Source organism: Drosophila miranda (assembly GCF_003369915.1).
Source record: "Drosophila miranda strain MSH22 chromosome Y unlocalized genomic scaffold, D.miranda_PacBio2.1 Contig_Y2_pilon, whole genome shotgun sequence".
NCBI classification, from domain to species: Eukaryota; Metazoa; Arthropoda; class Insecta; order Diptera; family Drosophilidae; genus Drosophila; species Drosophila miranda.
The window spans coordinates 19,101,416-19,120,275 of record NW_022881614.1 but is presented as its reverse complement, the minus strand read 5'-3'; the positions used below and the strand labels follow the sequence as shown (position 1 = coordinate 19,120,275).

At 52.4% G+C, this 18,860-nt stretch overlaps 1 protein-coding gene and 1 pseudogene across 1 annotated transcript; both read left to right on the top strand.

Annotated features, from left to right (window-relative positions):
• Positions 1-6,438: 6,438 nt before the first annotated feature.
• LOC117193826 lies at positions 6,439-6,862 on the top strand (annotated as a pseudogene).
• Positions 6,863-14,553: 7,691 nt separating this feature from the next.
• Positions 14,554-18,464, top strand: LOC117193825 (diuretic hormone receptor-like; the record flags this gene model as incomplete). The annotated part of the gene is made up of 3 exons (XM_033398535.1): positions 14,554-14,679; positions 14,739-14,863; positions 18,351-18,464. Coding segments are annotated over 3 exons (348 nt in total), but the record flags the coding sequence as incomplete, so codon positions are not given.
• Between the last annotated feature and the right edge of the window lie 396 nt (positions 18,465-18,860).

Genomic DNA, 18,860 nt, shown 5'->3' with positions numbered 1-18,860 from the left:
CGGCGGCTCGCTGGATCCCGGTGTTTTCCTCGTCTCTCTTTGGCCGCTGCTGCGTCGTTTTTGTTGGGTTTGGTTCTCGGCGTATTCCTCGTCTCTCTTTGGCCGCTGCTGCGTCGTTGTTGTTGGGTTTGGTTCTCGGCGTATTCCTCGTCTCTCTTTGGCCGCTGCTGCGTCGTTGTTTTCGGGTTTCTGCTTTCTCGGTGTATTCACGCCGTTTCTGCGTCGATGCCGTTGGTTTTCGGTCCTCGGTGTATTCCTCTCTCGTTTTGGCTACTGCTGACGCGTTGTTGTTGGGTTTTGGTTCTGAAAAGCCAGTGGCGTCCGCCGTGATCGCGACTTTCCCCCCCTTTAAAGAAGATAATAAGCTACGTGGGGCTTAGAGACCCCTCGGGCCGTATAATGTATAAAATTAATGTCATGTAGCCTTCGTGGCCTTTCCCCCCTCCCCCCCCCCCTTAACCTAAAACTGAAAAGTCAATAAAGAAAAGTAAAAAATCTTAATTCTAATAACGTAATATCGGGTCCCTCCAATGGGAAAATGACGGCGAACTGATGGGCGGAAAAAATGTGGGTGGAGCGTACGCTCCCTCACACCCCTCCATACTTCGGGGGTGCCGAAGAGTGACGGTGACGGCCCGGCTGCGGGTAATCTTTATGAGGAAGCAAGTGCCGTCATGGACCTCCAGTCGCCGGACTCCCAGTCGGTAGGCGCGATCGCGTAAGAATACGGTGATGTTGGATATGAGGTCCCGGGGCAACTGTCGACCTGGCGCGTTGGTCCGCCATGCGGGAGGAGCCTCTGCCCATTCCGGGTCGTCCTGCACCGCGGCTACCGTAGGGTGGAGTCGGAGGATCGCCATACTCCAGCGGGAGGCTCTCTTCGGAGTCGAAGTCAACGACTCCCTCATCGGGACGTTGTGGGGGTAGTCCGGCGTGGGCGGCTACGAGGGGAGGCGGGACGTCATCTGACCCCGACGGGTTGGCTGGTGCCCACTGCTGGTTCGCCTGGGGCGCGAAGCCCAGGCTCATGAGGGACCCGGAATCGGACTCTCCGTCGTCGCGTTGGGGTCCTACTTTCCTCCCTGTATCGCTTGCGTGGGACACGTCGGAGTAGTGTGGTCCAGCACCGTCCCCGGATTCGTCCTCGTGGTGTGCTGCTGGAGGGGTGGCTGCCCGACCTTGACCGGCCAGTTTCCACTCGGCCCAAAGGGGCGAGTCCCATTCGTTCCCGCGAGCCAGTGGGCGTCTGTTCCCTTCGTCCTGCAGCGTGGACGCCAGGCTTTGAGCGTCGCGTATTATTGTCTCGTGCTCGTCGGTGTCCGTTGTCGCGTTGTCGTCGTCGATAGCCCCATAACTCCCGAACCAACGGCGATTCATGGCGGCGACGTCGCGATTAGGCGCCGAGCGGACACCTGCAGTTGCGAAGCGGCCATCGGGCTCTACTTCCTCTTCGGCGTCGGTCCCCGGGTCCTGGGTTTGTCGGTCGATCCACCCTTGGATGGCTGCCGCGCGCTGGCCCCATGGCATCCTGTCCTGTTGTCGAAGAGTCGCCTCTCCGATCCGCCTCAGCTGGGCTTGACGGGAGGCGGATGACCCATTGGGGTCGACGATCCAGCCGCGAGCCCGGTTTGTCGTTGGTTCGTCGGCAGGTGCCGGGACTTCAGGCAGCTGGTCTCCGCTAGGGTGTCCGGTCGTATGACCATTTGCCCCTAGGGCCGAGCTTGCCTTCCGTCTCCGCAAATGGAAATCATCAACAAAGAGATCAGCGAACTCATAAAGCAAGATCTAATAGAACCATCACACAGCCCATACAGCTCGCCGATTGTTCTCATAAAAAAGAAAACCGGAGATTGGAGGGTCTGCGTGGACTACCGACTGTTAAACGAAAAAACAGAGAAGGATGCATACCCATTACCACGGATGGACTTTATTCTAAATCAGCTTAAAGAGGCTTAATACATTAGCACGCTCGACTTAAAGTCAGGGTATTGGCAAATCCCTATGGAAAAACAGAGCCGACACTACACAGCCTTTACAGCTCCCGGGCGAGGATTGTACCAATGGAAGGTCATGCCATTCGGACTCACAACAGCACCTGCTACGTTCCAAAGAGCCCTAGACTCGGTAATCGGACCGGACATGGAACCATTCGCTTTCGCATACCTAGACGACATAATCGTAATTGGGCGGACGAAAGTTGAACACATGCAAAAACTACAAACGGTATTCGAACGACTACGGACAGCAAACCTACGCATTAACGCAGCAAAATGTCACTTTTTCCAAAAGAAACTTAAATACCTAGGACACATGGTGAGCGAGGAAGGAATACACACAGACCCAGATAAAGTGGCGGCCATTAAAGAACTCACCGCACCAACTACACTGAAACAGCTGCACAGTTTTTTGGGCCTGGCATCTTGGTACCGCAGATTCGTACCAGCGTACACCTAAAGAGCAAAAGCTCTACAAGACCTATTAAAAAAGGGACAAAAATTTGAGTGGGGCGAAGCACAACAGCTTCCAAGACCTAAAGCTGTGTCTAACGGAAGCACCAATATTAGCATGCCCGGACTTCAGAAAAACATTCATACTGCAAACAGACGCAAGCGACTGCGGCCTAGGAGCGGTGTTGACCCAGGAAGATGCGGACGGAGAACATGTAATTTCCTACGCAAGCCGCAAGCTCAAAAGCGAGGAAACGAAATACTCCGCAACGGAAAAAGAATGCCTAGCCATCTACTGGGGTATACACAAGATGAGGATGTACCTGGAAGGCTACCAATTTATCGTAATTACAGATCACCTAGCCCTCAAATGGTTAAATTCCATCGAAAGCCCATCCGGACGAGTAGCAAGATGGGCATTGGGACTGCAACCATTCTCATTCGAAATACGATATCGGAAAGGCAAGTTGAACGCAGTGGCGGACGGACTCTCCCGCTTACCACGCGAAGAAACACGAATAGCAGAAATCGTAGAATGCGCTTGGTATCAAAACAAATGGAACCAAGTAGAGATAACACCAAAAGAAGCTACGGATTATACCATAAAACACGGAAGATTATACCGACACATACCAAGCCAAAACGACGAAGACGATCAACCCTGGAAACTGTGCGTTCCAAAACAAGAGAGACAGAGGTACTAACCGAAAATTACACAAACCCAACAGCCGGACATCTCGGGATCAGACGCACGAAAATCAGAATAAGGCAGCGATACTTTTGGCCAGGGCTAAGCAGAGACGTAACACGATTCGTACGAACATGCGAAAGCTGCCAAAAATTTAAGGTATCGCAACAAGCAGCGGCAGGCAAAATGCTGACCAAAATCGCAAACGCACCATGGGAAACAATATGCGTCGATTTCGTGGACCACTACCAAGATCGCCGCACGGCAACACCGCACTAATCGTGTTTATCGATAAATTTTCGAAATGGGTGGAGGTCACACCGACAAGAAGCGCAACAGCTGACGCATTCCTAAAGGCGTTCAGAGAAAAAATACTGGCGAGGGGAGGTGCACCAAAGCGAGTGATCTCAGACAACGGCGTACAATTTACAAGCAGAAAGACGAAACAGGTAATGAAAAAGTGGGGCATCACCCAACAATTCACGGCACCATACACACCACAAGAAAACCCAACCGAACGAGCGAACCGAACACTAAAGACGATGATCGCACAATTCGCGGGAGGGAAACACAACAAATGGGACGAACAACTACCAGAACTAACCCTAGCGATAAATAGCAGCAAGTCAGAAGCAACAGGGTTTAGTCCAGCATACCTGATATTCGGGAGAGAACTTAGATTGCCGGGCAACCTATTCGACGAGGTAACACTAGGGTCAGGGTTCAACAATCAAACAAACCAGGAAAACACCGACAAACGAAAACAAACAGAAACAATAGCCAGGCAAAACATGGAAGAAGCAGCAGCAAAACAAGCAAGACATTACAATTTGCGAAAGCGAGCATGGAAGCCAAAAAGAGGGGACTTAGTATGGGTACGAACGCACCCACTATCGAAAAAAATCGACAAGACAACAGCGAAACTAGAACCGAAATACACCGGTCCGTGCAAGGTACTCGAACTAACCTCTCCAGTGATCATAACAGTACAAGATACGACAACGAACAAAAAACTACGGGCACACGTCTCACAACTAAAACCAGCAAAAATAGAGGAAGCAAACACAATAACGATGCCCTCTCTCTACCTTTTCAGACAGATGGAAAATAAAGAAGATAAATTCAACATTTCGGCCCGGAAATTCAAAGAAAGGATGGCACAGGCCAGCCACAAAAACCGAGCGGCAAAACTACTATCGGCCGCCCCCCCACTCAGCTCACGGATGAAAGTATCAGGAACAAAGGTGTCAGCACCAAGGAAAACAGCAACAAACAAAACGATGGAAACCACGGCAGGACAGCGCGAGACTCGAGGAGAACAAGTAGCAACGCACAAGAAAGTAATCCCAACAAAAAAGAGGATCAGCTGGGCAAACCAGGCCAACCTACAGGAACAAACGGCACGAAGAATCAGCGAACAACAAGGCCCGGAACTTTCCTGGGCAAAACAAGTGGAAGACGAAGAGTCCGACCGGGACGTGCTAGACCTAAACCCCGAGCGGCCAACACCAGAACCGGAAACCCAGAAACCCATCCAGAGAGGCACCATCCCGGGCGAATGGGAGGTCCCGGAAAAATTCGAACTAGTGACCACGGCGATCGAACTAGTCAAAGCAAAACTCCACGACCGCCCAAAACACACTCAACGACGGTTCAAACTACGGAACGAGAAACAGGAGGCGGGTTGGGTGAAGATCGGCCGAGTTGGAGATGTCCGCATCAGCGCATGGTTCCAAACAAAGTCAATTGGCGACGCTCCACTGGGAAAGGAGGGGGGAGTGTGACGCCCAGCGCCAGGAAGACCAAGCGCCGGCGCCACAAACACAACAACAATATCACTAGAAACACCAAGACAAGCCATGAAGACTATAAAATAAGTATTAGTAGGATAAGTAGAACATAAGCTACAAATACATGAAGACCTGCCACATAAGAAATAAATATAAATAAACCAACAATAAAAGATACATAAAACCAACCACAGCTGATCACCACCAATGGGCCCGTGGCACAGCCGCCACGGTCTCACCCACAGCTGACGGCCCCAAGTGTGACCATAACCCAAGCTCCAACGGGCACACTATCAGCCGATCCGTACAAACGCGTTAGGGACCCCTCAGCACAACGCGCTAGGGACAGACCGTACGATCAGCTGCTTTTCGGAAATAAAAAGGGCTCCGCCAGAGCGATCAGCATCAGTTCGGCTCCGGCCCGTGGAGAGGTAAGCATCAGTAGCAGCCCCAGCGATCCTCCTATCCTCCTCGGAGCGCATTAAACCTCCGCCACCTTCCCCCTCGGAGCGCATTAACCCTCCGCAACATTATTTCTCCTCGGAGCCCATCCCCCCCCCGCAACATTATTTCTCCTCGGAGCGCATTCACCCTCCGCAACATTATTTCTCCTCGGAGCGCATTCACCCTCCGCAACATTATTTCTCCTCGGAGCGCATTCACCCTCCGCAACATTATTTCTCCTCGGAGCGCATTCACCCTCCGCAACATTATTTCTCCTCGGAGCGCATTAACCCTCCGCAACATTATTTCTCCTCGGCGCGCATAAATCCTCCGCAACATTATTTCTCCTCGGAGCGCATTCCCCCTCCGCAACATTATTCCTCCTCGGAGCGCATTCACCCTCCGCAACATTATTTCTCCTCGGAGCGCATTCACCCTCCGCAACATTATTTCTCCTCGGAGCGCATTCACCCTCCGCAACATTGTTTCTCCTCGGAGCGCATTCACCCTCCGCAACATTATTTCTCCTCGGAGCGCATTAACCCTCCGCAACATTATTTCTCCTCGGCGCGCATAAATCCTCCGCAACATTATTTATCCTCGGAGCGCATTAACCCTCCGCAACATTATTTCTCCTCGGAGCGCATTCACCCTCCGCAACATTATTTCTCCTCGGAGCGCATTCCCCCTCCGCAACATTATTCCTCCTCGGAGCGCATTAACCCTCCGCAACATTATTTCTCCTCGGAGCGCATTCACCCTCCGCAACATTCTTCCCCTCGGAGCGCATTAGACCTCCGCGACCTCAACCGACACCGACCAGAAGACTACCAGGACCCGCACGCAACCATCCGCCACGTGCGGCCAACCCGAAGGACGACCCCGAAGGAAGAGCCGGCAGAAAAAACACCCGCGCCACTACCAAACTTTGTACCTTTAAGAACAATAAAAATAACTCTATCTCTTTTATTACCGCTTAAAGCCCGCCTTATTCTTGAACCACGAGACTCTCTTTCAGCTACCACACCCAGAGATCAAACAAATTTCTGTGGAACCCGGCGCGACGAGCATACCCCGGCCGAAGCGCCGTCACACCCTGCTGGTGCTCATTCCCCTCTTTGGGATCACACCTACCTGCTGGTCCTCACTGGCCCCGAACAGGGCATCAGTCGCAATCTCTTTGAGGCCATACGGGCATTTCTCATCAGCATACAGGTATGGCTACAGCGTTTCTTGGAATCATGCGAGTAATCTATGATATGATCCTCTAATAGGGCTTCTTTGTGGCACTTTTCTATTGTTTCCTCAACTCGGAGGTGCGCCAGACGCTAAGGCATCGCTTCATTCGTTGGCGCGAGAGTCGGAACATCCATCGGAGTAGCTCAATCAAGAACCGCAGGTGGGTCTTTGCAGATGCTATAGGCGCGCAGTGTTGCACTCACATTTGGTATCCTAACGCATTGGTATTGTCGGTCTACTACTATATCCATTAATTTGGGCTTTACACATGACACTATATGTACTCCAGGGTCGAAATTACAGCAATATTTATAATTTGCCGGGACTCCGTATTTCGGACCGACGATGGGGGACGGGGCCGCAGTCCCGCGGACGGGGGCGATCGTATCGTGGGACGGGGCAGTTGGTTTCACCGAGAACACTCCGGTTATCGCCGAATAGCGCCTTCAGGGCCCCACCGAACTCAGAATCAATACGGAGGTCTTTACTATGCGACACCTGTCGCCGAAAGTACCTAGGCTATCGCCGGACAGTACTTACGGGACCCCGCCGGCCTGAGAGTTACTACGAAGCGGAAAGGGGGACTTTGCTATGCGGAAATACCGACAAGTATCGCCGAGAGTACCTAGGCTATCGCCGGACGGTACTTACGGGACCCTGTCGGCCTAAGAATTACTACGAGGGTCAGGGATATCGACGAGCATCACCGAGAGTGCATAGGCAATCGCCGGATAGCACTTACGGGACACTGTCGAACTAAGAATTACTACGGGGGTCAGGGATATCGACAGGCATCGCCGAGAGTGCCTAGGCAATCGCCGGATAGCACTTACGGGACACCGCCGAACTAAGAATTACTACGGGGGTCGGGGATATCGACAGGCATCGCCGAGAATGCCTAGGCAATCGCCGGATAGCACTTACGGGACACCGCCATTCTTAGTTCGGCGGTGTCCCGTAAGTGCTATCCGGCGATTGCCTAGGCACTCTCGTACTACGAGTACGAGAATACCGACGCGTATCGCCGAGAGCGCTTAGGCAATCGCCGGATGGCACTCACGGGACACTATCGGGCTAAACATTACTGCGAAAATCTTTATCATACAGGGCAGGTATCGCCGAGAGGGCTTAGGCAATGCCGGACAGCCCCTTCGGGACCCAGGGAACTACGGGGATCAGGCGAGACACCAACAGGAGTCACCGGGGGGCGCTTAGACGATCGTCGGATAGCGGCCTCGGGACCCTGCGGGGTCACAAACTACTGGAGGGAATCATGCGGAGGGAACAACGACAGGTATCACCGAGAACGCCTAGGCAATCGCCGGACAGCGGCCTCAGGACCCTGTCGGGCTACAAACTACTGGATGGAATCACACGGACTCGGGCAAGAGGCGGGAGGAAAGGCAGAGAAGATGAAGCCCCAGGCCTCCAGGTTCCCTAGTGTATAGATTGTTGGAGGTCGTGCTATGTTTCTGTTATATTCGTTACATTTCACTTTATTCTTTCTTGGTTCCCTACCTATCGCACCGCTCAGCAGCCCGTATACACGTCTAGAGACTAGCTTACCCCTGAACTCCCACGCTTGTACTCGTCGAAAGCCTCCTCTTCCCCGTGGGTGCAGCGTAGATGCAGGATCTCCTCTCCGTAAGTGTAGTATCGATGCAGGGTCTTCTCCCCGTAAGCGCAGCGTCGATGCCGGATCTTCCCCGTGTCACTGATAGCGTTGGCGTGGATCCGGGCCGCCACGTGTTTTTACTTTTTCCAAGCCACTCGAATTTTTCCGCGAACACGTCCGACTCCTACGACTGCTCCCAATCGACTTTTTCTTTCCACGTTTTCCCAGCTTAGAGCCGGCGTTCTGCTGGCTCTCCGATCCAGCGTCAGCGTGGGCGGCTAGCGTCGTCATCTTCCGCGGCGGCAGAGGGCCGGCGCCGTCGTTCGGCGTCTATAGCTGCGCCGGTGACTTTCGCCTCTCTTTTCCGCTGCTGGCGCGTCGTTGCTGGATTTGATTGCTGTTCTCAGCGGTCCTCTTCTGCCGTTGCTGCGTTGATGCTGTTATCTTATCTTTTCAGCGCTTCTCCTCTGCCGTTGCTGCGTCGATGCCGGCGGCTCGCTGTTCTCGGCGTTTCTCTTCTGCCGCTGCCGCGTCGATGCCGGCGGCTCGCTGGATCCCGGTGTTTTGCTCGTCTCTCTTTGGCCGCTGCTGCGTCGTTTTTGTTGGGTTTGGTTCTCGGCGTATTCCTCGTCTCTCTTTGGCCGCTGCTGCGTCGTTGTTGTTGGGTTTGGTTCTCGGCGTATTCCTCGTCTCTCTTTGGCCGCTGCTGCGTCGTTGTTTTCGGGTTTCTGCTTTCTCGGTGTATTCACGCCGTTGCTGCGTCGATGCCGTTGGTTTTCGGTCCTCGGTGTATTCCTCTCTCGTTTTGGCTACTGCTGACGCGTTGTTGTTGGGTTTTGGTTCTGAAAAGCCAGTGGCGTCCGCCGTGATCGCGACTTTCCCCCCCTTTAAAGAAGATAATAAGCTACGTGGGGCTTAGAGACCCCTCGGGCCGTATAATGTATAAAATTAATGTCATGTAGCCTTCGTGGCCTTTCCCCCCTCCCCCCCCCCCCCCCCCCCCTTAACCTAAAACTGAAAAGTCAATAAAGAAAAGTAAAAAATCTTAATTCTAATAACGTAATATCGGGTCCCTCCAATGGGAAAATGACGGCGAACTGATGGGCGGAAAAAATGTGGGTGGAGCGTACGCTCCCTCACACCCCTCCATACTTCGGGGGTGCCGAAGAGTGACGGTGACGGCCCGGCTGCGGGTAATCTTTATGAGGAAGCAAGTGCCGTCATGGACCTCCAGTCGCCGGACTCCCAGTCGGTAGGCGCGATCGCGTAAGAATACGGTGATGTTGGATATGAGGTCCCGGGGCAACTGTCGACCTGGCGCGTTGGTCCGCCATGCGGGAGGAGCCTCTGCCCATTCCGGGTCGTCCTGCACCGCGGCTACCGTAGGGTGGAGTCGGAGGATCGCCATACTCCAGCGGGAGGCTCTCTTCGGAGTCGAAGTCAACGACTCCCTCATCGGGACGTTGTGGGGGTAGTCCGGCGTGGGCGGCTACGAGGGGAGGCGGGACGTCATCTGACCCCGACGGGTTGGCTGGTGCCCACTGCTGGTTCGCCTGGGGCGCGAAGCCCAGGCTCATGAGGGACCCGGAATCGGACTCTCCGTCGTCGCGTTGGGGTCCTACTTTCCTCCCTGTATCGCTTGCGTGGGACACGTCGGAGTAGTGTGTCCAGCACCGTCCCCGGATTCGTCCTCGTGGTGTGCTGCTGGAGGGGTGGCTGCCCGACCTTGACCGGCCAGTTTCCACTCGGCCCAAAGGGGCGAGTCCCATTCGTTCCCGCGAGCCAGTGGGCGTCTGTTCCCTTCGTCCTGCAGCGTGGACGCCAGGCTTTGAGCGTCGCGTATTATTGTCTCGTGCTCGTCGGTGTCCGTTGTCGCGTTGTCGTCGTCGATAGCCCCATAACTCCCGAACCAACGGCGATTCATGGCGGCGACGTCGCGATTAGGCGCCGAGCGGACACCTGCAGTTGCGAAGCGGCCATCGGGCTCTACTTCCTCTTCGGCGTCGGTCCCCGGGTCCTGGGTTTGTCGGTCGATCCACCCTTGGATGGCTGCCGCGCGCTGGCCCCATGGCATCCTGTCCTGTTGTCGAAGAGTCGCCTCTCCGATCCGCCTCAGCTGGGCTTGACGGGAGGCGGATGACCCATTGGGGTCGACGATCCAGCCGCGAGCCCGGTTTGTCGTTGGTTCGTCGGCAGGTGCCGGGACTTCAGGCAGCTGGTCTCCGCTAGGGTGTCCGGTCGTATGACCATTTGCCCCTAGGGGCCGAGCTTGCCTTCCGTCTCCGCAAATGGAAATCATCAACAAAGAGATCAGCGAACTCATAAAGCAAGATCTAATAGAACCATCACACAGCCCATACAGCTCGCCGATTGTTCTCATAAAAAAGAAAACCGGAGATTGGAGGGTCTGCGTGGACTACCGACTGTTAAACGAAAAAACAGAGAAGGATGCATACCCATTACCACGGATGGACTTTATTCTAAATCAGCTTAAAGAGGCTTAATACATTAGCACGCTCGACTTAAAGTCAGGGTATTGGCAAATCCCTATGGAAAAACAGAGCCGACACTACACAGCCTTTACAGCTCCCGGGCGAGGATTGTACCAATGGAAGGTCATGCCATTCGGACTCACAACAGCACCTGCTACGTTCCAAAGAGCCCTAGACTCGGTAATCGGACCGGACATGGAACCATTCGCTTTCGCATACCTAGACGACATAATCGTAATTGGGCGGACGAAAGTTGAACACATGCAAAAACTACAAACGGTATTCGAACGACTACGGACAGCAAACCTACGCATTAACGCAGCAAAATGTCACTTTTTCCAAAAGAAACTTAAATACCTAGGACACATGGTGAGCGAGGAAGGAATACACACAGACCCAGATAAAGTGGCGGCCATTAAAGAACTCACCGCACCAACTACACTGAAACAGCTGCACAGTTTTTTGGGCCTGGCATCTTGGTACCGCAGATTCGTACCAGCGTACACCTAAAGAGCAAAAGCTCTACAAGACCTATTAAAAAAGGGACAAAAATTTGAGTGGGGCGAAGCACAACAGCTTCCAAGACCTAAAGCTGTGTCTAACGGAAGCACCAATATTAGCATGCCCGGACTTCAGAAAAACATTCATACTGCAAACAGACGCAAGCGACTGCGGCCTAGGAGCGGTGTTGACCCAGGAAGATGCGGACGGAGAACATGTAATTTCCTACGCAAGCCGCAAGCTCAAAAGCGAGGAAACGAAATACTCCGCAACGGAAAAAGAATGCCTAGCCATCTACTGGGGTATACACAAGATGAGGATGTACCTGGAAGGCTACCAATTTATCGTAATTACAGATCACCTAGCCCTCAAATGGTTAAATTCCATCGAAAGCCCATCCGGACGAGTAGCAAGATGGGCATTGGGACTGCAACCATTCTCATTCGAAATACGATATCGGAAAGGCAAGTTGAACGCAGGGGCGGACGGACTCTCCCGCTTCCACGCGAAGAAACACGAATAGCAGAAATCGTAGAATGCGCTTGGTATCAAAACAAATGGAACCAAGTAGAGATAACACCAAAAGAAGCTACGGATTATACCATAAAACACGGAAGATTATACCGACACATACCAAGCCAAAACGACGAAGACGATCAACCCTGGAAACTGTGCGTTCCAAAACAAGAGAGACAGAGGTACTAACCGAAAATTACACAAACCCAACAGCCGGACATCTCGGGATCAGACGCACGAAAATCAGAATAAGGCAGCGATACTTTTGGCCAGGGCTAAGCAGAGACGTAACACGATTCGTACGAACATGCGAAAGCTGCCAAAAATTTAAGGTATCGCAACAAGCAGCGGCAGGCAAAATGCTGACCAAAATCGCAAACGCACCATGGGAAACAATATGCGTCGATTTCGTGGGACCACTACCAAGATCGCCGCACGGCAACACCGCACTAATCGTGTTTATCGATAAATTTTCGAAATGGGTGGAGGTCACACCGACAAGAAGCGCAACAGCTGACGCATTCCTAAAGGCGTTCAGAGAAAAAATACTGGCGAGGGGAGGTGCACCAAAGCGAGTGATCTCAGACAACGGCGTACAATTTACAAGCAGAAAGACGAAACAGGTAATGAAAAAGTGGGGCATCACCCAACAATTCACGGCACCATACACACCACAAGAAAACCCAACCGAACGAGCGAACCGAACACTAAAGACGATGATCGCACAATTCGCGGGAGGGAAACACAACAAATGGGACGAACAACTACCAGAACTAACCCTAGCGATAAATAGCAGCAAGTCAGAAGCAACAGGGTTTAGTCCAGCATACCTGATATTCGGGAGAGAACTTAGATTGCCGGGCAACCTATTCGACGAGGTAACACTAGGGTCAGGGTTCAACAATCAAACAAACCAGGAAAACACCGACAAACGAAAACAAACAGAAACAATAGCCAGGCAAAACATGGAAGAAGCAGCAGCAAAACAAGCAAGACATTACAATTTGCGAAAGCGAGCATGGAAGCCAAAAAGAGGGGACTTAGTATGGGTACGAACGCACCCACTATCGAAAAAAATCGACAAGACAACAGCGAAACTAGAACCGAAATACACCGGTCCGTGCAAGGTACTCGAACTAACCTCTCCAGTGATCATAACAGTACAAGATACGACAACGAACAAAAAACTACGGGCACACGTCTCACAACTAAAACCAGCAAAAATAGAGGAAGCAAACACAATAACGATGCCCTCTCTCTACCTTTTCAGACAGATGGAAAATAAAGAAGATAAATTCAACATTTCGGCCCGGAAATTCAAAGAAAGGATGGCACAGGCCAGCCACAAAAACCGAGCGGCAAAACTACTATCGGCCGCCCCCCCACTCAGCTCACGGATGAAAGTATCAGGAACAAAGGTGTCAGCACCAAGGAAAACAGCAACAAACAAAACGATGGAAACCACGGCAGGACAGCGCGAGACTCGAGGAGAACAAGTAGCAACGCACAAGAAAGTAATCCCAACAAAAAAGAGGATCAGCTGGGCAAACCAGGCCAACCTACAGGAACAAACGGCACGAAGAATCAGCGAACAACAAGGCCCGGAACTTTCCTGGGCAAAACAAGTGGAAGACGAAGAGTCCGACCGGGACGTGCTAGACCTAAACCCCGAGCGGCCAACACCAGAACCGGAAACCCAGAAACCCATCCAGAGAGGCACCATCCCGGGCGAATGGGAGGTCCCGGAAAAATTCGAACTAGTGACCACGGCGATCGAACTAGTCAAAGCAAAACTCCACGACCGCCCAAAACACACTCAACGACGGTTCAAACTACGGAACGAGAAACAGGAGGCGTGTTGGGTGAAGATCGGCCGAGTTGGAGATGTCCGCATCAGCGCATGGTTCCAAACAAAGTCAATTGGCGACGCTCCACTGGGAAAGGAGGGGGGAGTGTGACGCCCAGCGCCAGGAAGACCAAGCGCCGGCGCCACAAACACAACAACAATATCACTAGAAACACCAAGACAAGCCATGAAGACTATAAAATAAGTATTAGTAGGATAAGTAGAACATAAGCTACAAATACATGAAGACCTGCCACATAAGAAATAAATATAAATAAACCAACAATAAAAGATACATAAAACCAACCACAGCTGATCACCACCAATGGGCCCGTGGCACAGCCGCCACGGTCTCACCCACAGCTGACGGCCCCAAGTGTGACCATAACCCAAGCTCCAACGGGCACACTATCAGCCGATCCGTACAAACGCGTTAGGGACCCCTCAGCACAACGCGCTAGGGACAGACCGTACGATCAGCTGCTTTTCGGAAATAAAAAGGGCTCCGCCAGAGCGATCAGCATCAGTTCGGCTCCGGCCCGTGGAGAGGTAAGCATCAGTAGCAGCCACCAGCAGCCCCAGCGATCCTCCTATCCTCCTCGGAGCGCATTAAACCTCCGCCACCTTCCCCCTCGGAGCGCATTAACCCTCCGCAACATTCTTCCCCTCGGAGGGCATTAGACCTCCGCGACCTCAACCGACACCGACCAGAACACTACCAGGACCCGCACGCAACCATCCGCCACGTGCGGCCAACCCGAAGGACGACCCCGAAGGAAGAGCCGGCAGAAAAAACACCCGCGCCACTACCAAACTTTGTACCTTTAAGAACAATAAAAATAACTCTATCTCTTTTATTACCGCTTAAAGCCCGCCTTATTCTTGAACCACGAGACTCTCTTTCAGCTACCACACCCAGAGATCAAACAAATTTCTGTGGAACCCGGCGCGACGAGCATACCCCGGCCGAAGCGCCGTCACACCCTGCTGGTGCTCATTCCCCTCTTTGGGATCACCTACCTGCTGGTCCTCACTGGCCCCGAACAGGGCATCAGTCGCAATCTCTTTGAGGCCATACGGGCATTTCTCATCAGCATACAGGTATGGCTACAGCGTTTCTTGGAATCATGCGAGTAATCTATGATATGATCCTCTAATAGGGCTTCTTTGTGGCGCTTTTCTATTGTTTCCTCAACTCGGAGGTGCGCCAGACGCTAAGGCATCGCTTCATTCGTTGGCGCGAGAGTCGGAACATCCATCGGAGTAGCTCAATCAAGAACCGCAGGTGGGTCTTTGCAGATGCTATAGGCGCGCAGTGTTGCACTCACATTTGGTATCCTAACGCATTGGTATTGTCGGTCTACTACTATATCCATTAATTTGGGCTTTACACATGACACTATATGTACATAAGTTTATATGTTGTAAGGAAGCGATCCTGGGCTGGGGTACATATCTCAGTCTACTCCAGGGTCGAAATTACAGCAATATTTATAATTTGCCGGGACTCCGTATTTCGGACCGACGATGGGGGACGGGGCCGCAGTCCCGCGGACGGGGGCGATCGTATCGTGGGACGGGGCAGTTGGTTTCACCGAGAACACTCCGGTTATCGCCGAATAGCGCCTTCAGGGCCCCACCGAACTCAGAATCAATACGGAGGTCTTTACTATGCGACACCTGTCGCCGAAAGTACCTAGGCTATCGCCGGACAGTACTTACGGGACCCCGCCGGCCTGAGAGTTACTACGAAGCGGAAAGGGGGACTATGCTATGCGGTAATACCGAAAAGTATCGCCGAGAGTACCTAGGCCATCGCCGGACGGTACTTACGGGACCTTGTCGGCCTAAGAATTACTACGACGCGGAAAGGGGACTTTGCTATGCGTAAATACCGGCAAGTATCGCCGAGAGTACCTAGGCTATCGCCGGACGGTACTTACGGGACCCTGTCGGCCTAAGAATTACTACGACGCGGAAAGGGGAACTTTGCTATGCGGGAATACCGACAAGTATCGCCGAGAGTACCTAGGCTATCGCCGGACGGTACTTACGGGACCCTGTCGGCCTAAGAATTACTACGACGCGGAAAGGGGAACTTTGCTATGCGGAAATACCGACAAGTATCGCCGAGAGTACCTAGGCTATCGCCGGACGGTACTTACGGGACCCTGTCGGCCTAAGAATTACTACGAGGGTCAGGGATATCGACGAGCATCACCGAGAGTGCATAGGCAATCGCCGGATAGCACTTACGGGACACTGTCGAACTAAGAATTACTACGGGGGTCGGGGGTACCGGCAAGCATCGCCGAGAGTGCCTAGGCAATCGCCGGATAGCACTTACGGGAGACCGCCGAACTAAGAATTACTACGAGTACGAGAATACCGACGCGTATCGCCGAGAGCGCTTAGGCAATCGCCGGATGGCACTCACGGGACACTATCGGGCTAAACATTACTGCGAAAATCTTTATCATACAGGGCAGGTATCGCCGAGAGGGCTTAGGCAATGCCGGACAGCCCCTTCGGGACCCAGGGAACTACGGGGATCAGGCGAGACACCAACAGGAGTCACCGGGGGGCGCTTAGACGATCGTCGGATAGCGGCCTCGGGACCCTGCGGGGTCACAAACTACTGGAGGGAATCATGCGGAGGGAACAACGACAGGTATCACCGAGAACGCCTAGGCAATCGCCGGACAGCGGCCTCAGGACCCTGTCGGGCTACGAACTACTGGATGGAATCACACGGACTCGGGCAAGAGGCGGGAGGAAAGGCAGAGAAGATGAAGCCCCTGGCCTCCAGGTTCCCTAGTGTATAGATTGTTGGAGGTCGTGCTATGTTTCTGTTATATTCGTTACATTTCACTTTATTCTTTCTTGGTTCCCTACCTATCGCACCGCTCAGCAGCCCGTATACACGTCTAGAGACTAGCTTACCCCTGAACTCCCACGCTTGTACTCGTCAAAAGCCTCCTCTTCCCCGTGGATGCAGCGTATATGCAGGATCTCCTCTCCGTAAGTGTAGTATCGATGCAGGGTCTTCTCCCCGTAAGCGCAGCGTCGATGCCGGATCTTCCCCGTGTCACTGATAGCGTTGGCGTGGATCCGGGCCGCCACGTGTTTTTACTTTTTCCAAGCCACTCGAATTTTTCCGCGAACACGTCCGACTCCTACGACTGCTCCCAATCGACTTTTTCTTTCCACGTTTTCCCAGCTTAGAGCCGGCGTTCTGCTGGCTCTCCGATCCAGCGTCAGCGTGGGCGGCTAGCGTCGTCATCTTCCGCGGCGGCAGAGGGCCGGCGCCGTCGTTCGGCGTCTATAGCTGCGCCGGTGACTTTCGCCTCTCTTTTCCGCTGCTGGCGCGTCGTTGCTGGATTTGATTGCTGTTCTCAGCGGTCCTCTTCTGCCGTTGCTGCGTTGATGCTGTTATCTTATCTTTTCAGCGCTTCTCCTCTGCCGTTGCTGCGTCGATGCCGGCGGCTCGCTGTTCTCGGCGTTTCTCTTCTGCCGCTGCCGCGTCGATGCCGGCGGCTCGCTGGATCCCGGTGTTTTGCTCGTCTCTCTTTGGCCGCTGCTGCGTCGTTTTTGTTGGGTTTGGTTCTCGGCGTATTCCTCGTCTCTCTTTGGCCGCTGCTGCGTCGTTGTTGTTGGGTTTGGTTCTCGGCGTATTCCTCGTCTCTCTTTGGCCGCTGCTGCGTCGTTGTTTTCGGGTTTCTGCTTTCTCGGTGTATTCACGCCGTTGCTGCGTCGATGCCGTTGGTTTTCGGTCCTCGGTGTATTCCTCTCTCGTTTTGGCTACTGCTGACGCGTTGTTGTTGGGTTTTGGTTCTGAAAAGCCAGTGGCGTCCGCCGTGATCGCGACTTTCCCCCCCTTTAAAGAAGATAATAAGCTACGTGGGGCTTAGAGACCCCTCGGGCCGTATAATGTATAAAATTAATGTCATGTAGCCTTCGTGGCCTTCCCCCTCCCCCCCCCCCCCCTTAACCTAAAACTGAAAAGTCAATAAAGAAAAGTAAAAAATCTTAATTCTAATAACGTAATCTCGGGTCCCTCCAATGGGAAAATGACGGCGAACTGATGGGCGGAAAAAATGTGGGTGGAGCGTACGCTCCCTCACAACGTATAGTAGATGTGGCTGCTTCTGTTTTAGTTTTAGTTGTAGCTCTTCATGCTGTCGTCGCTGTTGTCACTTAACCAATTAATTTCCATTCCAGGCATCGCGCCTCCAAAGACTACTCGCAGAGATCGCGAACCGAAAGTCTACGGTGCGTATACGCAGTGCTCATGTAGATGCTTTCTCCTTTCTCTATCTTCTGTTCAATTAACCCGCCTGCTCGTTTAATCTGCTAACACACATGCCATACCATAGAAGCCCTGGAGAGTATCGTTTATAGTAAGGTATGCCCTAAGCGCCAGTTCTTTATCATTCCTTATTCCTGATTTCGGTTTTCCTGTTCTGTTTATCGTTTTCTTATAGACTGACCTCAACAAGTCCCGTACCCACCGGCCACTATGAATGATCGATCACCACACACACAAAAGCCACAAACACACACACCGATCTATGTACACTATACAGAGATTTCCTCCTATCCTACAATTGTACATAATTGCGCCATAAAATATCCTATTGTTCAAAAGTATCGCATGATATACGTAGTTAGCCGTAAGAGCAAAAATTAAAGTATTATATTTTGTATAAAAATGATTCGCATTCCCAAATTCATCGCTCCGCAACCCTTCCTCTTTGAATCGACAATTTCAGCACCGAAGAGTGTGTGATCTGCCTGCGTCCCACGCCGCACACTCGCCTGGCGACACAGGAACAATACCACAGCATCAATATCACCGATTTTGTTTAGGAACTACAAGTACATATATTCAAATGTATGAATCCTTTGTAGAACTGGTCCAGTCCTTGGTCTCCAGCCTGGCGTGCTCTTCGGTTTCAATTGTTCATTAATTTCTGGTCCGGAATCCTGACTGTCGGATCTCCTAATCACTCGGCTTCAGGGTTTCTTCTTTTGGCAGTGTCACGCTCTGGAAAACTGTTCCTAAGTGGGGAAACCAAACATTAGTTTAAGCAAATTGTTGCCTTGGGCTATGGATTCAATGGGCGAACTTACCATGAGGCAAAGTTGAAGCAGCAAAGGCAGTCCCTATAGCTGCTGCCATATACAAATATATACAGTAGACAAATCCAGGAAACACCAAAGGCGGACATGCACCTGCTTTATTTTGACTTTTAATTTATTTTCGAACATGACTTGAAGTT